Here is a 25,406-nt window from a genome sequence, read left to right as displayed (position 1 = left end):
GGCTGGGATTTCCTGGGGTCAGGGCAGGGATCGCCCCAGGAGCTGGGCTGGGATCCCTCCTGGAGGCAGGGCTGGGATCCTCTGGAATCAGAGCAGGGATCCCCCGGAATCGGGGCTGAGATCTCCCCAGGAGCTGGCTGGGGAACCCCCCAGAGGCAGGGCTGGGATTCTCCCAGGACTGGTCTGGGATGCCCCCAGATCATGGCTGGGATCCCCTGGAATCAGGGTTGGGATCTCCCTGGGACGTGGTCTGGGATTGTCCCTGAGACAGGGTGAGGTTCCCCCTAGGATCAGGACTGGGATCTCCCCCCAGGATCCTCCCATCATGGCCAGGGCTGGGGTGGCTTCAGCCCTCGGGGACAGGGATGGGGACAAGGCGGACGTCTGTCCCGCAGCCCAGCGAGGAGGCGGGAGGCGCGGGGGGCACCAGCACGGGTGTATTTGGCCGGGCAGGATCCACCTGCCCCCACTATCGCGACAGAGTTGTACAACACCCGCACCCCCCCGCGACAGGCACAGCCCCCGGCACAGCGGGGAAACAATATTAACAGCAAAGGCGGGGGGGGGGGGGCATGGGGACCCCCTCAGCCGAAGGGACCCTTGACGTTTTTGGGCTGGAAGAGGGGCTGCTCCAGGGGCATGGCGCCCATGCACTCCGCCGGGCTGCAGTGCCCCGTCTTGCCCGGCTGCCCCGTGGCTCCGGGGGGGCCGGGGATGCCGGGAATGCCCTGCTGTCCCACGGGGCCCGGGGGGCCCATCTTGCCGTAGCCTGGTGGCCCTTGGGGACCTGGAAAAAAGAGAGAGTGAGAGGGAGGTGGCAGGGTGGGGGGCTGGCAGCGAGCCCCAGCGTGGGGCTGGTGGCCATGCAGAGGGAGGGGGCTCACCTGGAGGTCCCGGGGGGCCGCTGTCCCCCATCAGCCCCACGCCTTTCTCGCCTTTCTCTCCTTTGGCGCCCGGCTCACCTAGAGGAGAGGTGGATGGAGAGGGGTGAGACCGTGGCACAACTGGGAATGCCCTGGGGACACCGGGAATGCCTCGAGGAGCAGCACCTACCCCGCATGCCCGGCACCCCCTGCCGCCCCTCTCTGCCGATCTGCCCCGGCATCCCCGGGGAACCGGGGGGTCCCGGCCGGCCGGGCAGCCCGTCCTTCCCTGGGGGACCGGGTCTCCCCGGGGACGCCACCATCTCCACCGGGAAGTGCAGCCGGGAGGTGTAGTACGCCATGCGCTCTGCGGGGAGAGGCGGCCGCGCTCAGTGGGGACGAGGCGATGCCGGGGTGCCACCGGCCCTCACCCCTGCCGCCCCGTTACCGTCAAACATCTTGCTCAGCTCCTGCCGGATGAACCTCTTGATCTCGTCGTAATTCACCACATCCCCCTGGGGACACACGGGAGGGGACATCACCACCAGGCCCTGTGGGGGGACCCCATGCTCCGGCCCCCTCTCCTTACCATCATCCCCGGGGGTCCCGGCAGCCCGGGGCTGCCCGCAGGTCCCGGCGAGCCAGGGGGGCCCCTCTCTCCCGCGGGCCCCCGCGGCCCCACAAGCCCCATGGAGCCGCTCTTCCCTGGCCCCCCGGGCATGCCGGCTCTGCCCTTCTCCCCGGGGTAGCCCCTCTCGCCGGGGGATCCAGCTTCACCCTGCAGAGACATGGGGAGGCTCAGCCCTGTCCCCCCGGCCCCAAGCAGGACGGGGGGGAGCTGGGATGGCCATGGCGGCACGGCCGGGCTCTCCCCTCACCTTCTGGCCGGCCGGTCCCGCGGTCCCTGGTTTTCCTGGGGGGCCCTAGGGAGACAGAGAGGAGGCGGGTGGCAGGGATGTCCCCTTCCTGGGCACCCTGGGGACACCGTGGCCACACCAGGAGGATGCCAGGTCCAGCCCTGGATCCCGCCAGGCTGGTGAGCCGCAGAGCCCCCGCTCCTACCTCTTTACCGACGGGTCCGTCTGGTCCCTGCTCCCCCTGCGAAATCAAAGTGGGGCAGTGTGAGATGGCAACCGGCACGGTGCCGCCCTCGAGATCCCCATCGCACCAGGGTGCAGGGGTCTGTGCCACCCCCCCTGCCCCACTGCACTCACCGGCGGTCCCGGGTGGCCCGGGGGTCCCGGCTGTCCCGGCATCCCTGGCAGACCTCGCTCCCCCGCGGAGCCCCGCTCGCCCTTCAGCCCCTGCGGGGAGGCAGGAGGGAGCACCGGAGTCAGCGCAGGATGGGGACAGTGACCCCCACCCACGCACCCGGCCCCCACGTCTCACAGCTGGGGCTGTGATGGGGCAGGGTCCGGCCCCGGGCACCAGTACTCACCACTCCGGCGAGGCCAGCGGGACCCGGCTGTCCCGGGCTCCCGGGGGGACCCTGGGGGGCAGAGAGAAGGGTGTCAGCTAGGGGGGGCCATGGCGATGCCCCCCGTGCTGGAGGGAGGCCCCGCCGCGCTCCCCGCCATGGGCACCGTCCCGGTGTGCGGTGCGGGGCAGGTCCAACTCACGATGAGCCCTGGGGGTCCCTGCCGGCCTTGGGGTCCCATGGGTCCGGGGTCACCCTGGGAAAGGCAGCGTGATGAGGGGTGGTGTGGGGCCCCTCCAGCTCAGGGCTCCCGTGCCCACCCACCCCCTCACTCACCTCTGCTCCCGGCCGGCCCGTGCTCCCTGGGGGGCCGGGTTTGCCGCAGTCACCCTAAAAGGAGGAAGGGACACCGTGGGCAGCACAGCGTGTGGAGACCCTGACTGGGGCTGACAGCCCCGGGGCTCTCACCGCTGAGTGTCCTCCAGTGCCACCGTGTCTCACCTTCGGTCCCGGGAGACCCGGGTGCCCCGTCTTCCCCTTGAAGCCCTGGGGGGAGAGAAGAGCTGGGTGGGGGTCTCTGCTCCCATGAGCAGACCGAGGTGGGGGACCCCAACCCCGGTCTCCACTGGGGACCCCGTCCTGCAGCGCCGGGCCAGAGCGGGGGATGCCCACCCACCGCCCTCCTTGGGCTCAGCATCCCTGGGAGCAGGCGGTGGGACAGTCCTGGCTCAGGGGACACCCGGTCCTGGCTGCAGGGACGTGCCCGGCACCGAGCACCAGGGAAGGGTGACAAGGAAGGCTGTCACTCACCGGAGGACCCATCATCCCTGGTGGCCCAGGGGGGCCGGGGTCACCCTGGAGAGAAAGAGACATGGGTTGGGGGCATCCTGGGGGGCTTATGGGGTGGGTGCCCCCCCGTCAGCACTCAGGAATGCCCCAGAGTCTCACCCGCAGCCCTGGCTTGCCATCCTTGCCGTCCAGTCCTTCCAAGCCAGCCGGGCCCTGCGAGGACAAGGAGGGGGTGTCAGAGGGTGGTTTGCACCGAGGGGCTCTGGGGGTCCCTGAGGGACATGCTCTGGCCACCCCAGGTCCCTGGGGAATGGGTCCAGCCAGCAGCACGCCCAGGAGCACCCCGATAGCAGTCGTCCTGCTCCCTCTGCCCCCAAGGGTAGCATGGGGAGGGTCTTACCTGGATGCCTGGGGGTCCAGGGGGCCCAGGGGGCCCTGGCATCCCTGTGGGGCCACGCATGCCCTCGCTGCCCTGCAAGAGCCACAGGAGGTCACAGGAGCAGCCGGAACTGCGCACCCCATGGCCGCACCATAAAGCAGGGGCCAAACCTGGCCACCAGCCCGAGGGATGAGCGGCGCCACCACAAAGCCCATCCCGGTGGCACTCACCTTCTCGGCCGCGGGCCCCGGTGGCCCGGCTGGCCCGACCTTCCCTGGGAAGCCGGGGGGCCCCTAAAGAGAAGAGGGGTGTTGAGTGAGGGGGAGCATCATGGTGGGAGAGCCCAGCCCTGCACGTCCTGCCATCTCCAAACTCATTTTAATGGGTTTGCTCTGGAGCTGCTCTCTCCGTACCCTGTCCCGCAGGACATGCCTGTGTCCCCCTGGGAGAAATCCCCATCCCCGGCCGGCTCCCCAGCCCCGTGGGGACATGGGGACACACAGCTGGGGCTGAGCATCATCTCTGGGGACACCCTGCTCTGCCACAGCATGGCTCCCCGCAGCCCTGGCAGGACATACTCACCGGTGGCCCCGGGAAGCCTGGCTGGCCCTGGAAACCCTGCAGAGAGACGAGAGCTGAGCCGGACCCCGACGGCCGCATCCTGCCCGACGGGGGTCCTGGGGATGCCTGTCCCCGCGGGGATGCTCACCTGGTCCCCCTTCTCGCCGACGCTGCCCGGGAGCCCGCGCTCGCCCCTCGGTCCCTGCGGAGAGAGGGGGTGAGGTGGGTGGGGAGCACCTCGCTGCACCCGTGGCCACCCCTCTCCCTCCCCACAGCCCCCCGGGAGGATCAGGGTGGGCACCTACCGCTGGCCCCGTGGGACCGGGGAGGCCGTCCAAGCCGGGGGGTCCCTGGGAAGGGGAGGAACAGGGTCACATGGATGGGGCTGGAAGGACCTCAGGCCCCGGTGCTCACGGTGAGGGGGGCACCTGGGAGAGCCCCCAGCCCCTCGAGCACGGCCCCACAGGACTCACCAGTTCCCCCTTCTCCCCAGGGGGGCCCAGGTAGCCTCGCTCACCTTTGATGCCCTGGGGAAGGAAGGAGATGAAGGCACAGGACAGGGGACGAGCTGGGACATGGGGCACAGATGGGACATGGGGGGACAGATGGGGGATGGATGGGGTACAGGGATGGACAGAGAAAGTTGGGGCACAGATGGATGGAGTGAACAGTCGGGCAAGGGATAGGGCAGCAGGAATGTGTGGGATGGGATGGACGGGACAGGGATGAGCCCTGCAGGGACGTGGTGCTCAGTGCCCGCTGGGGTCCCCGACTGTCTGCCCTGGCAGCATGGGGGTCCCAGCAAGCACCAGGGAGGGACATGGGGACACACAACATGTCTGGGGGCTGGCACGTGCTGCCTGGCTCCCCTCAGTACTCACGGGAAGGCCGGGGGGACCCGTTGCGCCGGGGTAGCCAGGCTGCCCTGGAGGTCCCTGTGCAGGAGGACGATGCTGAGCCACCTGCAGTGCCCCAGCCAGGTGCCCAAAGCCCATGGGGCACCAGTGTCCCCTCTGTCCCCTCCTCCCACACCGCTCACCGGCTCCCCTTTGGCTCCAGCAAGCCCGGCAGGGCCACGTTCCCCCTGGAGACCCTTTGGAGGGAGAAGAGAGGAGCTGCAGCGAGTCCCCCACGGCCCCTGCCCGGGGCTGTGCCCGCCCGGCAGCACGGCCAGGCAGGGCGCGGGGACCAAGGACCCCGTGGGGTCTGTCATCTCCACCAGCCCGTGCCGGCCCCAGCCTGCCCGGCACCTCCGGGCACCAGGGAGGACCCGCTCAGCACCCGGCTGGGCTCCCTCCAGCCATGGCGCCAGCCACGTGCACCGGGCTCAACGCCCAAGGGTGGCTGGGTACCCTCTCACCGACACAGGTCACCGCTGTGGCCCGTGGGCAGGACCCACAGGCAGCCCCAGAGCCACGGGGCCGTGGAAAGCTCAGCCCTGGGGGGGCTGCGGGGGTGCCCAGCTCCCGGCACTGCCCAGGACACGCTTCACACCACAGCTCCAGCCTGGTGCCACCCACTGCCTCCCCGTCCCCCCAGGGCACACCCGGGCACGGGTGACACAGGTGACAGCCGGGAGCCCCCGGGTTCCGTGTCACAAGACTACTGGGGCAGGTTAGTGAGGTGACACGGTGCCGAGGCAGTGGAGGCTGGACAGGACACGCTGGCACACCGCAGAGCGACGACCCACACAGACCCACACAGACCCACAGAGACCCACAGAGACCCACACAGACCACGGTGTTACAGTGACATTAGTGGACGAAGGGACAGGAGCAGGACACGGCCGGCACGGTGAGGGAGGGCAGGATCCTCCGAGAACCGCCGGTGCAGCCCCACCACCGCCTCGTGCTGGGAGGGAGCACGGGTGGAAGCAGGGGGATGAAGATGAAGATGAGGATGAAGATGAGGATGGTGATGAAGATCGAGATGGAGATGGTGGTGGAGGCTGGCTGACCCCAGAGGAGCTGGGGACCAGGGGAGGAGGAGGATGAGCCCAGGCAGCACTGGTGCATGGGGAGACCCTCCCGGCTCCCACGAGGGGAGTCTCCCGGGGGCAGCCGGGGAAGGGGCAGCAGCCGGGTGCCATTTGGAGCACCCAGTGCACCCCACGGGAGCTGTGACAAGCCGTGGGCACCAACCCGGGGTAGCAGCTCCCCAGAACATCGAGAGCGGCTGAGCCGAGCCAGCCCGGGGGCTGCAGCCATCCCCGGCATACCCGGGTCCCACGGTGGTGAGGGGACCCAGCACGGGGCAGTGGGGCCGGGCAATGGCAGTGCCAGGACCCCAAGCTCAGGAAGAGCATTCCCGAGCCTGCAGACCCCAGGTCTGCCGAGACACCCTGCAGGGGGATGGAGGAGGTGGAAATGGGAGGATGGAGATGAGGTGGAATGGGAGGGGGGCTGCGGCTGCTCCCAAGGGGGACAGGGACGGGGGACACAGCCAAACCAAGCGGCAGCGACAGAGGGCACAGAGCAGAGCCGTGCTGGGTCCTTACGGGCAGTCCGGGTGCGCCAGGCGTTCCAGGAAAGCCTGGGGGGCCCTGAGGGGAGAAACAGGGAGGTCACAGCCTGGAAACGGCCCCCGGGAGCCTGGGCTGAGCCCGCGGGGTGCCGCAGAGCGGCCGGGCACGGACTGGCTCGGTCTCAGCCTCCCACCAAGCCGGGCTCCTGCTCCGTCTCCGGGCTGGCAGCGCCTTCGCCTCCGTCTCCAGACTCGCTGGGGAACAGCCATGCACCTCCACCTCGCCATGGCCCTGGCCCTCTGCCCATCACCGTGGCCTCGGGGCAGGGCGCCAGAAGCCCTTGGCAACTTGCAGTGGGGGGCTCCAAGCCCCCCAGGACCGCAACATGATGCCCGCGCAGCCTGGCAAACCCCCGCCCCGGGCAGGGGTACTTACGATGGGCCCAGGTGGCCCTGGGGGTCCCCGCAGTCCCGGTGAGCCCTGGGGAGAGACGGCGGGGTTAGGTGTGATCATGGCCCGAGGGGCACCGAGGGACCAGCCACGGCCTCCACGGCCACCGGGAAGGGCTGGGATGGCGGGGGGTGGCCGGAGGAGCGGGGCAGCGCCAGGGACGGGAGCGTACCCACCTGCTCGCCTCTCTCGCCAGGGATGCCTGGGGCGCCTGGCAGCCCGGGATCACCCACGCAGTCCGGGTCAGGGCTGTCACCCTGTGGGGAGTGGGGACACGTCAGGAGCTGGGGACGGCTCTGCCCACGGGCGAGCCCTGCCAAGCCTCGCCAAGCCCCGCCAAATGCCCCCAGAAGCGACCTCCGCTCCCCAAAGCCCTGGATGCTCGCGCAAAAAGGGGACGGTGCCGGGTCCTGCCCCAGCGGGGACCATCCCTGCAGCACCCTGGGGACCGGGGAGCAAGACCGGGGTGGCAGCTCAGCCCCAGGGGACAGGGAGAGGGTGCCGGGCGGCACAGTTCACTCACCCGAGCCTCCTCCGCTCTTGGGAACTGGGCAAAGCACTGGAAGAAAACCCAGGAGTCACCTGGGGATCCCCCGCAGGATGCACCGGGGGAGCCGAGGGGCACCGAGCCCCGCATCCTGCACCCCTCGGGTGCTCAGCACCCCCTGCTCCACCCCGCGCCAGCCCCTGCACAGGACAAGCCCGTCGCCCTCCCTGGGGACCCCATCCCGGCAGGTGGGAGCTGTGCATGGCAGCCTGCCCGCACGCCGGGCAGCACCAGCATGCCCGGAGCGTGCCCGGAGCGTGCCCAGAGCGTGCCCGGAGCGTGCCCAGCCCTGCAAGCGCCTGCTGCTCTGCGCAACCCGATGCCCAGGGGCTTGGGAGCATCTCTGCCCTTCATCCCAAGACCCACCAGGATCAGGGTTTTCCGGGCACTGGGATTCCCACCCGGAGGTGGGCAATACTCACATGGGCGCAGCTCTCGCTGCCGGGGGCACCCGGCATGCCCCCGTCCCCCTTCTCTCCCTTGACGCCGCTGGGTGCTTCAAAGGCTGCCTGCAGCTGGGCGCAGTCCCCGCAGAGGGTCTGGGAGAAGGTGGGGAGTCAGGGGCACCCCGAGGGGCTGGGGGTCCCCCGGGCATGACCCACAGCGGGAAGGCGCCCTGTCCCCAGGCTCTCACCTTCAGCACCTCGATGTTCCTCTCGGCCATGACGGCCAGCGGCCCCTGGAAGAGATGCAGGAGGGAAGGGGACGGTCCCCATGCCGGCGGGAGCAGGATGGGTGGCCACTGGGGGGGCTGCTGCGGGCACAGTGGCTACCTACCAGGTCTCCGGCTGGTCCGGGCAGTCCTGGCAAACCGTTGTGTCCTGGCATCCCCTAAAGCCGAGAAAAGAGCTTGAACATTTAAACCCCGCGCTAAAAGCTGGGCAGGATCTGTCCCTGCCCGACCGCTGCTGCTCACATCTCCCATCGCTCACCTGGCGGCCCGGGGCACCGGGGGGACCGGGGGGGCCGGGGGCTCCAGGGGGACCCTGCAACACCCCAAAACACAAACAGAGAGAGGCGGAGGGTGAGGGGGTGGCAGGTGGGGGGATGGTGGGCACATTGCAGCGGGGCCAGCACCCACCTGCGGACCCGGCTGCGGCTGCCAGGACATCCCGGTCCACAGTCCTGGAGCTCCCTGGGGCCGAGAGAAGGGGAAGAGGGTTCAGCAGGGGCGAAGTGGAGCCGGGGGGGTGCCCATGGGTGCCCATGGTGCTTACCGGCATCCCGGCGTAGCTGGGGTCCTGGCGGGGTGCCGGTGGGCAGGCGCACTCCCCGGGGTCTCCCTGCAGAAAGAGGAGGTGAGGGAGGGCAGGGAGGGCGGCGGGGTGGCGGGGAGGGTGGCGGGGTGGCAGGGGGTACGGCTTGTCTCCGACCCCGACTCACCTTCTCTCCCCGTGCGCCCTTCTCCCCCTGCGAGGAGGACAGACGGAGACGTGCGTTAGCAGGCAGGCCCTGGCCCGCCCCACCGTGCCCGACAGCCCCTCCGTCACCCCCCATACGTACCGGCTGCCCGCTGGACCCAGGCACCCCAGGGAGCCCCTGCTGCCCTTCGGGGCCCTGTGAGGAAGAGGAGGGGGAGGAAGCTCAGCTCTGGGCTCGGACCACGGTACGGCAGTTTTTAGCCAGCATCGAGGTGCCAGGGGAGGACGGCGATGCCCATCCTGGAGGGCAGGACTTACCGGTGGCCCTGTGACACTGGTCCCTGGTGGCCCAGGGGGTCCCACGGCACCTTTGAGCCCCGGAGATCCCTGCAGAGGAAGGACAGCAGGAGTGGGGGGGGCAGGGGAGGGCAGGGAGGGCTGGGGGACGCTCCCTTACCTTGGCACCTTTCTCTGCTGCCAACCCCGGGGGTCCCTGCGGTCCGGGGGGGCCCTGGGGGCAGGAGAAGGTGTTAGCTCCCCCCTGTACCTCCAGCCACCCCCCCTGCCCACCCAGCGAGCCGTGGTGACAGCACTGTCCCCAGGGACCCTGGCCAGGGTCCCCGCCGACATTGCCAGCACCGGGGGGGGGGGGCTGGTGCTGCAGGGCTGCGATGCCCCCCGCTTGCAGGAACAGGGGGGCTGGCAGCTGCCCCATCTCCCAGGGCTGGAGAAACACTACTTACGGGTGTCCCGGGTGGTCCCGCGCTCCCGGGCTCTCCCTGGGAGAAACAGAGTGTGTGAGAGCTGGCAGAGCCACCTGGCACGGCACGGCACGGCACGGCACGGCATCCCGCACACCCACCTGCGGCCCCGGCTGGCCGATCCCCGGCGGTCCCGGCTCACCCTGGGGAGACAGAGGGACAGTGAGCGGCCCCCGGGTCCCCCCGCGTCCAGCCCCTCGCAGCCCCGCTCACCTGCAGCCCCTTCGGTCCGGCGGGGCCCTGGACCCCGGGCAGTCCCGGCTTCCCCTAAAACACACCAGGGTCACGAGGGCGCGATGCCAGGGAGCACCCGTGGCACGGCGGGGAGGGGACACTCACGGGTCTGCCCGGCTGGCCAATGCCTGGGGGGCCCTGGTCCCCTTTGGCCCCGGGTTTTCCCGGGATGCCGACCGCTTCCAAGAAGTCCCCATGCGGAGCGGGACCGGGCTCGCAGGCGTCTCCCTGCAGAGGAGGGAGCACGGGAGGGGAGGTCGGTTTGGGAGAGGGAAGGGGAGGGTGGGTGACACCACGGTGACAGGATACAAGTGCCGGGGGGGTCTCACCTTCTCGCCTTTGGGGCCGGCCGGACCCCTGATGCCGGGCTCACCCGACAGCCCTGGGACACCAGCCATGCCCGGGGTGCCCGGGTCCCCGGGGCTGCCTGCGTCCCCCTGGCACAGAGAGGGGACAAGGCTGGCACAGGGCAGGGGGGCACACAGCACTCCCCCAGCCCAGGGGGGTCACAGCCCCCTCCACCACCCCCAGCCCCGCCGGAGCCCCCTCCCCAGCCCCTCTCACCTTCTGTCCCTTCTGGCCATTGTCACCGGGTCTGCCCTGGGAAAACGGAGGAACGGGTCAGGCCAGAGCATCCCCCAAAATGGGCACCGGCGCGTGCGGGGGGGCACTCACCGCTCTGCCCGGGGGGCCATGCTGGCCCCTCTCCCCCGGCGGTCCAGGCACGGCCAGCACCGTCGCTGCCCCTTCGAGGGCCTGTGGCACAGGAGGGCACTGCCCGCACGGCTCGCCCTGTGGAGGGGACATCCCGGTCGGAGCGTGGCTTCAGGACCGGAGCCCTGCACCCCCCGCCGCTCTCCCCACCTCAGGGCTGTCCCGTGCAATGAGTTGCACGAGTCTCAGCTGGGGCGGTTCCAGGGACAGGGCAGGGAGCGGGGTCCCAGGAGGTCCCCACCGCAGGGCTCACCTTCTCTCCTTTGAGCCCCCGCACGCCTGGATCACCCTTGTCTCCTGGGAGCCCCTGCACCGAGAAACCACGGCAGGGATGAGAGTACAGCCCCCAGCGCCCATCTCTTGCCCCCCTGGGCTCCCAGCACCCACCCTGAGCCCCCGCACCCCCACTCACCGGTCTGCCCATGGGTCCCTCCTGGCCACCATCCCCCTGCAAGACACCAGGGTCAGTCCCCGCAGACACTGCGGCTGCCCCGACCCCGTGGGGTGATGCAGCCGTTCCTGCTCCCTCGGGGGGTGCAGAAAGTAGGGTGGGCGTTGGGGTCGCTCACCTTCTCGCCCTTGATGCCAGCCAGCCTGGGGAGCCCCGCTTCGCCCTGCCAACACCCCACGCAGTCACACACCCAGCACCCACACAGCTCTGGGGTGGCCCGGGTGCCCCTCCAGCGCAGGAGAGGGGGGGCTCAGCCCCATGTACTCACCAGGAGAGTGGGGGGCTCAGCCCCACATACTCACCGGCAGCCCCGGCTGCAGTGGTGCTGGTGCCAGTTCGCCCTCGAGCCCCTCGGCGGGACCCCGCAGCAGCGCAGCGAGGACACGGGCGTCACAGGAGAGGCAGGAGTCCCCCTGCGAGGGCAGGGAGAGGGCACGGCTCAGGGGGGCCGTGGGGGCTGCCTGCCGAGCGGGCGGGTGGGACGCAGGGACGGACACTCACCTTCTCCCCTTTCATCCCGTGGATGCCGGGGTCTCCCTGGGGAGGAAAGAGAGGAGCTGGGCCGGGTGCTGCCAGCACGGGATGGATGGTGCTCAGTGTCCCCCGGCTCCGGCTGGGCACGAGCCAGCCCGCCCCTCGGCCCCACATCACCTACCCTGTCCCCTTTGGGTCCCGCGGGTCCGGGTCTGTCCTGGGGAGGGGGAAACAAAGAGGGAGCGTTAGGGATGCTGTGACAAGACCTTGCTCTGCCCTCCACCCTGCGCGCAAGCCCCCGAGCTCAGACTCACCGAGACCCCATCCTTGCCGGGCGCTCCGGGTGCTCCCCTGGGTCCCGGCTTGCCGGGCAGCCCGGTGGCACCGAGCATCCCCTCGGAGACGGTGGGACACACCTCGCACGGCTCACCCTGCCCAGGGGGACAATGACATGCAGCGCCGGGCTGGGGGGTCCTCGGGGTGGCCCCCGAGATGCCCCAAGCAGCCCCGAGCCCAGGGGGTGGGCACCGCAGTGCAGCCGTGCTGGCAGGGGCTGCCGTGCCCGTGGCCATGGCACAGCAAGACGTGACACAGCCCTCACCGCGCCACCCTGCTGCTGCACCCACCTTCTCTCCTTTCGGCCCCAGGACACCGGGGGGTCCCTGCGGGAGGAAGGCAGGGGACAGGGTGCTTCAGTGAGCTCCGAGACCAAGGATTGCCCTGGCAATGCCACCCGGCACCCCCCAATCCCTGCCACAAGCCGTAGCACGGGATGGTCCCAGCCTCAAAGGAGGCCGCCGGCTCTCCCAAACCCCCTCTCGGCGCCTGGGCTCAGATCCCACCACTCTGGCCAAGCAGCCCCGACCCCGAGCCAAGAAACCCGTCCCTGACCCCGGGCTTTGGCTCCAGGCACACGGTACTCACGGGCGTCCCAGGCGATCCTCCGGGTCCAGGAGCTCCCGAGCTGCCCTGGAGCCAGAGACGGGAGAGCCTGAGCCCGGCAAAGGGGAAAGCCACGGCCCTCGGCACCCCCAGCACCCTCCTCCCCACAGTGGGGGGTTTCCTGCCCCCCTCAAGCCGAGCCCTGGGCCACCCAGCAGGGGATTGCCCAGCCAGCGGCACTGCGAGCCAGCGCTGACTCAGCCGCGGTGGACGTGGCTCCGGCTGGGGATCCCCGGCACAACCCACTGCCTGCTGCCGAGCTGCCCTCGGGCAGGGCGGGGGTGGCTGGGACCCCTTTCCCCCCCACTCACCTTTTCTCCCTTAGGACCTGGGGGGCCACCAGGGTCTCCCTGAAAGGAAGAGAGGATGGCGCTAGCCCTGCCCGCTGCCTCAGCCAGCCAAACCCACCACGGAGCTCTGGGGGGGCACCTCGCCCCCTCCTGCGGTGATGCCCACCCATGGCCATCGCATGCCGAGACGGGGACACTGCCTGGGCACAGCCCCGTGGCACGGGGGTCCTTACCGGCTTGCCTGGAAAGCCGATCCCTGGAGAGCCTGGCTTCCCCGGTGGCCCTGGCTCGCCGGCCAGCCCCTCGGGCCCCACGAGGCCAGGGTCACCCTGGAAGGCGGGGGCGGGATGTCAGTGCCAGCGCTGCCACCGGGTGCCCCAGCTCCCACCCACTCGCCCCCGAGCCCCCACCTACCTTCTGCCCCTTGGGACCCACCACACAAATCTCTCCGGGACGGCCCTGCCGGGGGGGGAGCGGGGTGTGAAGACTCGGCACGTGCAGCGCCGTGCACACCATGGTGTGGGCTGGTCCAGCGGCCATAGCCCAGTGCCCGGGGGGTGCCCCGGGGGGTGCCCAGGCACCGACCAGCACTACTCACATCACGCCCCGGGCGTCCCGGCTTGCCTTGCAGTCCCCCGTCGCCCTTCTCGCCCTTCTGGCCCTGCAGGACAGATGGATGTCGCCCGTGCCATCAACTCCTGCTGCCCGGGTGGACACCAGCAGGTCCTGGCACCTCTGCCGCCGTCCCGGGACCCACGGGGCAGCTGTCCCCACTGCAATGCCAGGACCCGCCATGGGTCTGGACTTACCTTCTGCCCGTCAGCGCCGGCCGCCCCCGGGAGCCCCTGCATGGGAACAGCGGGGCAAAGTGGGTGCCCACGGGTGGGCTCATGGAGGGCTTCCCTCCTGCTCACCCCACCGCTCCTTTCACCCCACCACCACCCCCTGAGCTGTCCCCTCGGGGCTGGACCCCCACGTCCCAGCCCGGAACACACACGAGATGTGGGGTGGGGGTGTCACCGTGGGTCCCCATGCCGCGACCCCATCCACCGCCATCACTTACCACCTCGCCGCGCTGCCCCTTCTCGCCCTGCGGCCCCTCGGCGCACTGGGAGGAGGAGGAGAAGGAGGGAGTGGGGTGAGGAGGGGGTAGCAGAGCCGGGGGGGGTGGTACATGGACGTGGTGGGGGGGGGTCTCACCTGCACGGGGCCACCGGGGTGGGTGCGCACACAGTCAGCGCCCTGTGGGAAGGGGGAGGCGGCTCAGGGGCTCTGCCTGCACCGGCCATGGCAGAGCATGGGGGGCCATGGGGGGAGCAGGACCCCCGGGAATCAGGGACCCCCGCAGGGAACATCCCCAGGGCAGGGGGTCCCTGTCTGGGACACGTCTGGGGACACTCACGCGGTCGCCTTTCTCCCCTTTGCCACCGGCGGTGCCAGGCAGGCCACGCTCGCCCTTCCCACCCTGCAAGAGAGCGGGGGTGCGGGTGACGAGATGGGGCACGGGTGTCCTCTCGTCCATGTATGCCCACAGCAGGGCCCATGGCTCCCAGGCAGGGATGCTCCGGGCACAGCCGAGTGTCTGTGTGGCCACATCCCCGCTGGAAGTGGGCTCCATGTGTCCTGGGGGGTGACAAACCTACCTTTGGACCGGGGGGACCGAGCGTGACCTAGGGAGAGAGAGGAAGGGGTCCCTCAGCGCCCGGAGCCCCGCAAGGACACGCTGCCTCCAAACAGCAGCAGGAGACAGCCCTGTCTCCACCATCGTCCCCATCCTCCCAACACCCTGTCCCCAAGTGCCACCCTGGGAGCCCCATGGGGCACGTGGGGTCACGAACACCCACCATCCCCACTGCCACCAGCCCCCCGCCTCCAGCCAGAGGTTGCCATAGGAATGGGGCCACATCTGGAAGGGATCTGAGACCTTCCCCGCAGCTAGATGTTGCCCAGCCCCGGGCCAGGAGGAGTCACGAATCACAGGGGGCTTGTGGCGATGGTAGAGCCACAGGTGACACCCCCGGGCCACCACCCCGGTGGCTTCTGCCAGCCCCAGCTCCCCAGCCCCAGCAAGACGGGTCGGGGTCCCCATCTCCTCCCGCCAGCACAGCCCGGTGCTGCCCGGCGGCACACTCACGTTTGCCGAGGCCGTCTGCGGCGAGCAGGGCGGGCACTGGAAGAGACGGGGATGGCGTCTTGCACCAGCTCCATGCACCGCCCGCAGCACCCACTGCCCCGCTGCCCTGGGCACCCCAGGGGGCTCCCCCAGCAGCACCCTCCCCACCAGCCCCGGGGTGCCCGCGGGCACAGGGGGATGCCCAGGGTGGGGAAGGGAAGCCGGGAGAGCGTGTTCCCCCCCACCGCGTCCCCAGGGAGGCGAGCAGAGCGGCTGGCCTAGCACCCCGCTCTCCCTGCGGCTTTGTGGCTTGACCGCAGCTCCACGGAGCCAAACCAGCCGCTCCAGCCTGCTCCCACGGGACTGGGACCGGGCAGGATGGGGTTGCCCCCACCCCGCTCAGCACAGCCCCCCTGGGCCTCCCGTCCCCCAGCTGGGGCCAGCCCCACACCTCACCCCCTCGCTGGGTGTCCCCGGGGGGACCCCTGTCACCCCGTGGGGAAGTGACGCAGAGCAGAGAGTGAGAAGAAAAGCCGTGCAGGCTCGTAGCCCCTGTAGCCCCACAGCCCCTCTGCCGCGGCACCCAGTCTGCACCCCTGGGATGCCCAGCAGGACCCCACGGCGGGGGCACAGCAGCCCCGGGGGGACGGGGACATGTGGGGACGGGGCAGAGGGTGTGCTGGAGACGCCTCCCAGCTCCGGCAGAGCTCTGAACATGCTCAGAGGGAACAAAGAGGCCCTTGGCCACGGCTGGGATCGCTCCAGCAGCGGCGGCGAATTTAGAGGGGCCTCAATTCCTGCTTGGGGGAGCAGAGCAGACGCTGCTGCAGGCGTCCCAGCAGCTCTGCCGGCAGCAGAAAGTTCCTGAATGCCGCGGGGACAGAGCTCCCGGCACAGCCCCGGCACTGGTGGGAGGAAGGGGAGCAGAGCCAAGTGTCCCGGGATGGGGGCAGCCGGGCTGGGACACCCTTTCCCACCTCCCCGCACCTTCTCCCCGCGATCTCCCTTCAGGCTGGTCCTCCCCGAGGTCCTCGCTGGCTCCTGTGGAGAGAGAAGGGCACCCATGGGTGCCATCTCCCCATGCACCCCTGGGTTATCCTGCCAGGATCACCCCTGGGCAATCCTGGGTGATCCCCTGGGGCACCCATGGGTGCAACCCGCCTCCAGCTGAGCCCTGAGCCGGCAGCTCAGTCGGCGCAGACCCTCGTTGGGGCTGCAGGAGCGCCCCCCCCTCACTCCCCGGCGTCTGGCCGCTGCCATTGCCCTCCCTCCCCTTGCATGGAGCCTGGCGTGCTGGAAAATGTGAGGCAGGGCTTTTCCAGGGGCTGGAGCAACGTGGCTGCCGGCTCGGCAGCAGCAGACGCCGGGCGCAGCAGCCGAGCGCTGCCCACCCCGCGGGGCCGGGAGCATCCGCGCCGGGATGGGGAGCTCTGCCAGGCTCCTGGGGGGAACCGGGATGGGTGCCCGTGCCGGGCTGGCGGGGGACGCGGGAGCTCACCGCGCCCAGCGGCTCCTCCAGGCAGAAGCAGCGGGTGTACACCCGGCCCTCGGGCTGCGGGGAGATCTCGATGAGGTTGCTGCTCTGCATCAGCTCAGCTTGCCGACGGGTCTTGGGCGCTTCCGTGAGGCACTGCCGGGAGAGAGGGGGCTCATGGGGGGCTGCTGGAGTGAGAGCCGGGACCCCCAGTCCTGCCTGAGCACCCGATGTGATTCAGGGCAGGGATGAATCCTGCACTGTGCCCTGCACCGGCCATGGGGACAGGCACTGAGTGATGTCCCAGGGCTGGTGGAGAGCTGCCCTGTGTCCCCGGCCACCGCAAGCACGAGGTGACCCACAGGGGAGCTCTGGCTAAGAGACCTGCCCTCGCCGTGCCTCAGTTTCCCCTCTGGGGAAAACCCGGATGGTGCAGGGCAATGCCAGGGCCCAGCTGGGACCGGGGTGGGGGCTCGGGGGGGACTCACCCCGCTGGCCGAGATCTCGCAGCACCCCTCCTGCCTGGCCAGCTCGGCGTCGCAGTAGATCTGAGCTTGCTGGATGTCGAACTGCAGTGGGAAGGGGGCGGCAGGTGAGGGGCAGGCAGGGATGGACCCTGCGCCCCCGGCAGAGCCTACCCGCGCCCCTGCGGGGACTCACCCGGACCGGGGTTCCGCGCACGGCGTCCAGCCCCAGGAAGGCATTGCCCTCTGGGGCCAGCGCCCGCCGGGCTGCCAGCGGCTTGGAGGAGATTGAGGCGCAGTCGAGGTGGACGGAGACGGCGCGGCTCTGCACGGCCACCGCCACCTTGTGCCACCGCCCGTCGAAGAGGGACGCCACAGCCTTCCCCGCGAAGACGGCGCTGACGAACGTGGCCCCCGGCGCCCTGGCCTGAAACTCCAGGCTCTTCTCGGGGCCGTGCACGGCCAGGGAGAGCTGGGCAGAGAGGGGACCACACCACGCTCGGGGACGGGTCCCAGCCGTCCCCTTGCCACCGGCGCATCCCGCCACCCCGGGGCCATACCTGGGGGTAGCCCTGCCGGTCGGTGACCTGGAAGAGGTACCAGTGCTCCCCGGTGCTGTTCTTCTTCAGCAGCAAGGTGAGGACGAGGGTGAAGGCGGGGGGCAGCCCGCGGGGAAACACCTGCCTGCGGGGACAGGCGTCAGGGGCGGCCGGACCCTGCACCGAGCTCCGACGCCGGTGTTCGCACCGAGGCCGGCGGCAGCACCGGCCCCGACACCCCCACCCACATGGCACCCACTGGCAGCATCACCCCAACGGCCCCCCTGGGTCCCGTGGGGTCTGTCCCCATCGGTGGCACTGCGGATGTCACTGGGGTGGATCCAGCCCCAGTTCCAAGTGGCAGCGCCTGGACCCGAAGCTGTTTGTGCCTCGGACGCCCGGGCGGGCTGGGGCTGCCGGAGATGCCGGCATTTACACCACAGGAGCCGAACGTGAGGCAGATGGCAGAGACGCCTCCTCCTGTCCTGGCCCGCCATGGGGAGCTCAGACCGTGCCCCCAGAGCTCAGCCCCGCACCCCTCGCACCCGCCGGACGCGCACGGCAGAGGGGACCGAGCATCCCTGCGCAGACGGGCAGCCCAGCCTGCCCCCGCACCCCCAGCCGCCGTCCCCATCCCCTGCCCCACGGCACAGCCACCATCTCCACCGCGCGTCCCCAGAGACAGTCCTCCCAGGGCGGCTACAGCATGGGGCCACGCACTTATAACCACAATATTGGATTTTGTCCACAGGCAGCCGAGAAACACGTCCCTGCCCCCACAGGACGGACGCTCCCACGCAGGCGGCGGGCAGGGGACGGGCAGGGGACGCTGCTGATGGCAGCCTGCTCCCGCCTGGCACGGCAGGGAGCATGGCAGCCGTTCCCTGGTGGGACCGTGCCCAGCTCGCCCGCAGCCCGGTAAACCACTGGAAATACTTGCTTCGGGCTCCGCTGTGCTCCCGGCCTCAGCTCCACCACACCAGCAATTTTCCAAGCCACCGCTCTGGAGCTGGACCAAGGCACGAGGAGCGAGGCAGAGCCGCTGGTCCCCTCTGCGCTCTGCAGGGCACGGGGCTGCCCTCATGGGACACCGGGGAGCGGGGCCGGGGTGGAGGTGCACCCATGGGTGCCCACATGGAGCTTGCGACCCAGCTGCTGGGGCCACCCCTGGGCTGAGCGTTCCCCAGGGCTGGCTCTGGGCTGCCGCAGGCACCCGGCCAAGAGCAACACCAGCCTGGAGCATCCGCCATCTCGAAGCCATCTAAGGACTTGGCTGCCCAGGTCGGGAGCCAAGGCTGGGTCTCCTTCGCCCTCGGCAGAGCCCCGTGCCCGGCGTAGCCGTCTGCCAGCCCCGGGGCGATGTGGGGACAGGCAGTGTGGAGGTGGGCAGGCATGCAAACCGCAGTCGCTTCCTCCAGGAACATCTCCCAAGGACGTGGACCTGCTCCCACCTTGCCACGCTGCAGCATCCCTGCCAGCACCTCGGGCACGGCCGGGCAGGACGTGCCGGAGACAGTGGAGCCGATGACCGGTCTCCGAGTGCCTCCCCCAGCAGACCCTCGCGGCCCCGGCGAACCCAGCAGAGCCTGCGCGGAGCTGTGCAGCGCTTCAAGCCTGTCTAGACCCCGGCGAGCGCCTGCCAAGCCAAGGAGAGCAGACACAGAGCAGCCCCAGAGCCCCGGTTGCGTAAGGGCTGGCCACGACCCAGCTGAGCCGCCGCAGCCCGTGATTTACTTTCTAGGAGGAAGGTGGCTTGGGCAGCCCTGGGGCCGCATCACCATCACCTCTGCGTCCCCCCCAGGTGCCGTGGAGCTGCCTGGCCTCTGCAGCGTGAGTTAAGGGCAAAGCCTAACGAGTTTTGCCAAGGCTCCATCCTTAAAACACATGGGGACGGTGCCCGCTGGTGCTTTGGCCACCGAGGGCCACCCCGCGAGCCACCCGTACTCACTGCGTGGGCTGGACCAGCGGCACGGCGCCCAGCCGCAGCACCACCGGCCCCCGCGGGTTGCGGACTTTCTTGATGGAGGAGATCTTCAGCAGGTCGAACCTTTTAATCAGGTTAAAGCCTGCAGGACAGAGCGGAGGAGGGGAGACCTGGGAGGGCTGACGCTCTCCGGGCAGGGTGCAGAGCCCATCCCCGGGGAGTCAGGGCTGCACAAGGACCCCATCCTCAGGGCGAGGGGGGCTTTCCTTACCCGTTATGTTCTCATACTTGTCCCCAACCAGATCCTCATCCCAGAGCTGCGGGCATGGCTCCCCTGTGAGGCAAATCAGCATGTCACTGCAGTGTCCCCAGGGGCACAGGGAGGCTGTACCAGGGTCGGACCACGCAGAGCTCCCTGAGACCAAGCGGGTCTCGGGGTGCTGCCAGGAGCTCGCCCCGGCCCCCCCGACCTCCTGAGGCTGCTGGCAGCCATGGGGCAGCACGGATCCAGCAAACACGGCTCCCACGGCAGCGCCGGCTCCTTGCAAACAGCCCGGCAGGAGCCAAGCAGCAGGTTTGGAAGGGATGGAAGGGATGGAAGGGATGGAAGGGATGGGCGGTGAGTTCAGAGCTGGACCCCGGCCACCTCCCACAGCAAGTTCACCAGGTGAAATGCTTTTCCCAGTTGCTGCGTGTTTTGCCTCAAAACAGCCCCGCGGCTGGAATCGGCATCAGGAGACTTGGATGGGCGCCGTGGACACCCAAGGCGAGGAGATGGCACCCAGCGCTGCCCACTGGCCTTCCTGTCCCTTCCTGGTGGCATCCTCAGACCTGGTGGCCCCAGGGGACAGGGGCGACGGCCCGGCCAGGGGACAGCGAGAGGCTGAGCCGCAGGAAATGCCGTGTCAGTCGCGATCACGGGGATGCTGGTGCTGTCTGCAACTGCGCTGATATATGACTGCTTTAGCAGCATCAATCCACCTCCGCTGGATGCTGCCAGATGTTGGGAGGTGCGAGATAGGGGAGGAAACATGGGGGTATCGAAAGAGGAATTTGTTTTGTCTCCGTGCACACCAGCCCTGGAGCAGGGACGGCCCTTGACGATTCACCTGCCTTTTCCCCAGCCCTCGGCCATTCCTGGGGGGTGTCTCTGGCCCCCGCGGCCCCAATCCCCACCTCTGCCCAAGAGCCTGGGACCACCACAGCGGTTCTCCCCCAGGCTGACCACTCGCTCGCACACGGCCAGCGGCAGCGCAGGGAGCTGCCCCTCGCCCCCGGGACCCCCCAGCACGGCGGCAGTGGTGGGGGCTGCCACACCGGTGCCGGCCCCGGAGGCACGCGTCGCGGCCGGGGGCAGAGCTCCCTCCCGTCGGCAGTGAGATCATCCGCGGCGGGGCAGGGGGCGGAAAGCAAAGCATAAATCACCCCGGCTGCGAGATGCTTTGAAGCCTCTCCCGGCCCCAGCGCTGCCCCAAAGAGAAAATCTCATCTCCCCAACCCTCGTTTCCCTAACGAAGGGCTGGGAGCCAGGAGGCCATGTCACATGGGACAATGGGTGCCGGTGCTGGCCGCGGGGTCCCTCATGAAGCCAGGCAGCCCCCGGGCCCTGCCGGAATGAGCCACCGCTCCACCCCCGCAATGACTGATGCAACCACGGCTCCGCTGCCAGCGGCTCCTCCCCGCCATCCGCCTCCAGCTCGCCCCGCGCCACGGCCAGCCCCACGCCGGGACCCCCACACAGCGGCCCTGCAGCCAGGGACACCTTGGCTGGGACCCCCATGGGCTCAGTCATCATCCCCCTGTCATGGTGACAGCCCTGCGCCCTCCACCGTTGGCATGCCCCATGGCCAAACCTCTTCCCACCTCGCAGCCAGAGGCCAAAACGCCCTCAGGAGCTCTGTGCATCCTCGCCACCGCCCCGAGCGCTCCTGGCTCACCTACAGAGCAGCCCCCGCGCGCTCCCGCCCGGACCCAGCTCCCGCACACGCTGCCGGAGCGGACGGCTCTGCCTTTGCCGCCAGCTGGCAGCGAGTGCCCTGCGGCCGGAGCGTGGCCAAGCCCGCTCCCTCTACAAGCGTGGTCTGGGCCACGGGGCGTTCCCAGTGCTCGGCCACTGCGGGGGTGATGGCGGGGTGTCCCCGGGCTGGCTCCCCGCGGCAGGGCTCGCTCAGCTCTCGCTGGCCCCCTGCCCGCACGGGATGCTGAGCAAAGCCCCAAAGCCCGGGCAGCCGGCGCTCAGCAGGGAGCCGAGGTCCGCAGCCGCCGCTCCGGCCACCAGTACGCTCCTGCATGTGGTCCTGGCACGTGGGGACCTGGCACGGCTCACGGTGTCCCCCGGCCACCTCTGCGCCACGATCCCTGGGTCTGACCAAGCCCTCCCCTCCCCAGGGACAGGCAAGGAGGGGGTCGCTCCCAAGCAGACCCCAAGCCCTCGCTCCCGGTGTCCCTTACCTTCCGCTGGTGTCAGCTCCTTCCCTTCGCAGGCACTGACGAGCCCCGCGAGCGCAAGGGCCCAGAGACCCCTCATGGTGCCCGCGGCAGCAGCTCGGGGCCAAGACGGCTGCCTGCAGGGGAGAGAGATCAGGCAGCAGCGGGACAGGCATGTGGTGGGCACCGGCCCCTGTCCCCCAACCTCACCCACGCTGGGACACTGCCAGCAAAGCCACCAGCACGGAGCTGATGCTCAGCCATGGCTCCAGCAGGTTTTGGGTGGTCAGTGTGGCCCCCACCCACTGCAGGATCCCCCCGTCTGCTCCGAACCCGGCCCAAGCACACAGAGCGAGCCCCAGCATCCCGGCATTCACCAGTCAGTCCAACCCCAGCACCCAGATTTACTCCAAACACCCGGAAACACGGAGGATGTAGTGCCCCAGAGCAGAACCGGGTGCCTCCTGCACAGACAGCCCCCCCCCCCGGGAAGGTCTTGCTCCCTCCTGTTTGATCTCCCGGTCCCGTTTGGACCTGGGGTGGCCCGAGGCCCTGCAGGTCACCCCAACCTGGCCTCCCTCCTGCCTGCTTCCTGCCACGAAGCAAGGCAGGGCTGCAGGCAGCCGGGGACGGGCGCCGTGACAGACGGGACACGCTCGGCTCTGCTGGCGGCTTCACGAGTGGGACACGCATCCCTGCGCCATCGTCCCCACGGGCAGCCATCGGGGACCCCTGGGACCGGCAGCCCTGCCTCTGCCCTGCCTGCACCCAGCTCTCCTGCACCCCCCAGCTCTGCCCTGCCTGCACCCCAGCCCCCCTGCCCCCAACCTCCTGCACAACCCCTGCGCCTACCCGGCTCCCCACACCCGGCATCGCCTGCACCCACCCCCTGCACCCCGCCATGCATCCACGCTGTTCCCCCCCGCACTCGCCCCTGCTGCCCCAGCACCCACCCTGCTCCCCCCATGCACGCCCTGCACCCACCCACGCCTCCGCCCCTGCTCCCCCTGCCCCCCACCCTGCTCCTCTTGCCCCCACCCTGCTCCCCCTGCCCCCACCCCTGCCCCCACCCCTGCACCCCACACACCCCCGGCGGCTCCTCGCCTTTCCTACCCCCGCACCCTCCGCACCGGCGGGTCCCCGCGGCTCCGGGACGCCGTCCCCGACCCGACCCGTGATGAATTATGATTAATTACGGGGAAACCCCCCGTTCCGCGCCCCCACGACGTGCCGTCGGGCTCTGCCCCGCTCCCCGTGCCCGGCGGGGGCTGGGGGCGGGCCCGGGGCTCACCTGCGCGGGGCTCGGCGGGGCCGGGGGGGGCGCGGGGCTGGCGGGGAGGGAGCGGGCGGCGCCGCGGGTCCGGCGGGTCCGGGAGGGTGGGAGCGCGGCGGGACACCGGGAGCTCCGGGACACCGGGAGCTCCGCCGCGCCGCCCCCGCCGCCTTCCCCGCCTCCCTCCGGGGGGGCCCCAGCCGCCCCCCGGCGGCCGCCCGCCCTCCGCCTCCCCAACCCGGGGGCGCCCGAGCCGTCGCCCGTCCCATCCCCGCCTTCCTCCTCCTCCTCCTCCACCCCTCTGGGCGCCTCCTCCGGCAGCGCCCTCCCCAGACCGCCTTTCCCCTCCCCCCGGGGCTGGACCCCTCCCGCCCCCCCCGGAGGAGGGGACCCTCTGCGCCCCGATCCCCGGGATGGGGGTGAGCGCCGTCCCCCGGCTGCCGTCCATCCTGAGGAGCAGCGGGGGACCTGCTCCTCCTCCCCCCGGGGAGCAGAGGGGACCCAGGTGCTGGCACCGGCGATCGCATCGCTCGCTGCCCGGGATGGTTGCCACTGTGGGAAGGGACACTGCGGTGTCCCTCGAGGGATGCTCCTCCACCGGCCGAGCAGACCCCGCGGCACCGGGGCAGCCAGACCCCGCCGTGCCACGGAGCTGATGTACCCAGTGCCTGGGGGCTTGGGGACAGTCCGTGCCTGGGGTCAGAGCCCCGGATTGGGGTCTCCGCCACCATCCCTCCCGCTGGCACCGCTGCCGGTGGCAGGAACGCTGCCTGCGCCTGGCGGAGGTTCCCCCATGTCCCCAGCAGCAAAGATGACGATGTTCCAGAGCTGAACCAGCCCCTCCAGCGGCACCGGGACCCTGCCAGCGCCGCCGAGTCCCGGAGGCATCCGGCACCCGTCCCGGCTCACACCGCCTCTGCACAGCGTCCGGCCCCGCTGCCCCTGGGGCCTGGTTGCCCAGCTCCGTGCCAGTGTCCCCTGTCCACCCGAGCCGGGCCACCCCGAGCCCCTGCAGGCAGGGAGCTGGCCCACCCAGGGCAGAACCTGACCCGCGCAAGTTTGGGTCTGGGGGATGTAAAGCAGCCACAGTGTCCCCATGTCCCCATCCCTCTGTCCACCCTCCGAGGGATGCCCAGCACCGCCGGGTCCCTGCTCAGCCGCTTTCCTCCCAAATTGTGATGAATCTATTTACACTGAGGCTGTACAAACGTGTGTTAGGGACGCATGCATCTCAGTAAACGCGCTCTAATTAACAACTGATGTTTATTCAGCCCATGGTAAATAAGCTGTCACGGGGAAACCAAGCGACGCTGCTTTTGAGGAGCGGCTCGACTCTGCCATTTATCCAGCCGACAGCCCCCGAGATGCGGTGACAGAGCACTCGATTCTCCTGCGAGTTGTCTGCTGTAGTAATTAAGGGTAATTAAAGCAAGTGGGTACGAAATACAGCGAAACTTTTATAATTCCTGTTTATTGGACAATTATTCACCCCGAGCTGTTCTTCCTTTGCGGCCACCCAGCAGCAACGATCCCCGTGCGTGAGCACGAGTGGGGTTTGTGCCTCTCAGGGGTGGGGTGAGCTGGGGCGGGTTCCCCCAGCACCAGGCCTGGCCCCACAACCCGGCCCCACAGCCCAGCCCGGGGGCAGCCTCGCCCCTTGCCCTCAAGCTGGACCCCTCGCTAAGAGCCAGCAGCTCCCAGGGCCCCCAAATTCAGCCGTGAATCGCTTTGGGCGGGCTGCACCTCTCCCTCCCACTGCTCTTCCCCTGCCTCAGTTTCCCTCATGTGCCAGGGCGCTCCCTGGACAGGTTGTCCCCAACCCAGTGGCATGAAGGGACCCCACAGCCCTGGGAGCACAGGAACAGCCGCGGCGTGGAAACCTCAGCTCCTGCTTCCCCGTGCTCTGCCGGTGCCCGGATCCGTGTCTTGGGGGGAGGGAAGGGGCCGGATCCTGCTCCCCCAGCACCGTGCAAAGGGGGGGAGCAGTTTGTCCCCCATCCCCTGGAGTGATGCCAAGTGGGGGGGGAGCGGGGCGGGATGGAAAACTGGCTCCCGCGGCCCCTGCCCACCGACCCAGCACGGAAAAAGCGGAGGCAAGCTGCGCTTCCAAGAAACAGCCGCGCTGGCTGCCAAGAAACACGAGCCGGAGCAGAGCCCGGCAATTTTCGGGCTGGAGACAAACTGCCTCCGACCCCGAGCGTCATGTGGCGGTTGGGATAAAGTGGGGGCCCCCCCCAGACCCACCACTGCCGGGGGGGTGAGGGCTGGGGTGACGCCGGCCGGGCTCTGCCAGCGCGCAGGCAGCTGCCGACAGCGCTGGCAGCGGGCAGCGGGAGGGAGGGAATTCCTGTGGCGAGGATTTCGGCGGTTCAGCATTTATTTCTGCACCAATTTAGGCACAAAATCCTCTCCCCCCCCCCTTCCAGCCTTCGCCGGGAAGGAAAGCGCCCGCGGGGATTCTTTCCAGCTTGACGGGGCCCGTTTGTTTCCGCGGT

General features: G+C 70.0%; 1 protein-coding gene across 1 annotated transcript; it reads right to left on the bottom strand.

Annotated features, from left to right (window-relative positions):
- Window positions 1–477: 477 nt before the first annotated feature.
- On the bottom strand, window positions 478–23,180 carry COL16A1 (collagen type XVI alpha 1 chain). The gene is made up of 71 exons (XM_063355979.1): window positions 22,930–23,180; window positions 21,663–21,775; window positions 19,483–19,545; window positions 19,236–19,353; window positions 17,309–17,432; window positions 16,945–17,220; window positions 16,773–16,853; window positions 16,309–16,440; window positions 15,798–15,851; window positions 14,832–14,867; window positions 14,341–14,367; window positions 14,100–14,162; window positions 13,898–13,939; window positions 13,761–13,805; window positions 13,507–13,542; window positions 13,296–13,358; window positions 13,112–13,156; window positions 12,931–13,026; window positions 12,719–12,757; window positions 12,390–12,434; window positions 12,092–12,127; window positions 11,780–11,896; window positions 11,647–11,682; window positions 11,493–11,528; window positions 11,294–11,404; window positions 11,110–11,154; window positions 10,953–10,988; window positions 10,794–10,847; window positions 10,502–10,618; window positions 10,391–10,426; window positions 10,156–10,263; window positions 9,932–10,054; window positions 9,806–9,859; window positions 9,694–9,735; window positions 9,575–9,610; window positions 9,289–9,342; window positions 9,150–9,218; window positions 8,974–9,027; window positions 8,854–8,880; window positions 8,688–8,753; window positions 8,552–8,605; window positions 8,403–8,456; window positions 8,248–8,301; window positions 8,105–8,149; window positions 7,893–8,009; window positions 7,447–7,482; window positions 7,100–7,180; window positions 6,909–6,953; window positions 6,507–6,551; window positions 5,049–5,102; window positions 4,891–4,944; window positions 4,483–4,536; window positions 4,315–4,359; window positions 4,158–4,211; window positions 4,031–4,066; window positions 3,679–3,741; window positions 3,470–3,541; window positions 3,229–3,282; window positions 3,091–3,135; window positions 2,782–2,826; window positions 2,617–2,670; window positions 2,483–2,536; window positions 2,302–2,352; window positions 2,078–2,167; window positions 1,926–1,961; window positions 1,742–1,786; window positions 1,453–1,641; window positions 1,312–1,378; window positions 1,054–1,230; window positions 885–962; window positions 478–787 (listed from the first exon to the last, which is right to left on the bottom strand). The coding sequence occupies exons 1-71, from the start codon at window positions 23,178–23,180 to the stop codon at window positions 585–587; spliced, it is 5,157 nt and encodes a 1,718-aa protein (XP_063212049.1). The 3' UTR covers window positions 478–584.
- Window positions 23,181–25,406: the final 2,226 nt, after the last annotated feature.

Source organism: Chroicocephalus ridibundus, chromosome 19 (assembly GCF_963924245.1).
Source record: "Chroicocephalus ridibundus chromosome 19, bChrRid1.1, whole genome shotgun sequence".
NCBI classification, from domain to species: domain Eukaryota; kingdom Metazoa; phylum Chordata; class Aves; order Charadriiformes; family Laridae; genus Chroicocephalus; species Chroicocephalus ridibundus.
Note: the sequence above shows the minus strand (reverse complement) of the source record. Positions and strands in the feature narration are given on the sequence as shown.

Bases quoted from the DNA above. Each gene is read 5' to 3' on its own strand.
- COL16A1 (XM_063355979.1), bottom strand. From the start codon at position 23,180: ATGGGACGGGCGACGGCTCGGGCGCCCCCGGGTTGGGGAGGCGGAGGG. The intron at 13,359-13,506 runs GTAAGTCCAGAC...TCTGTCCTGCAG, and splicing joins CCGGCGCTGACGGGCAGAAG to GGCCAGAAGGGCGAGAAGGG. The intron at 8,010-8,104 runs GTGAGAGCCTGG...ACCTTCTCCCAG, and splicing joins GGAACATCGAGGTGCTGAAG to ACCCTCTGCGGGGACTGCGC.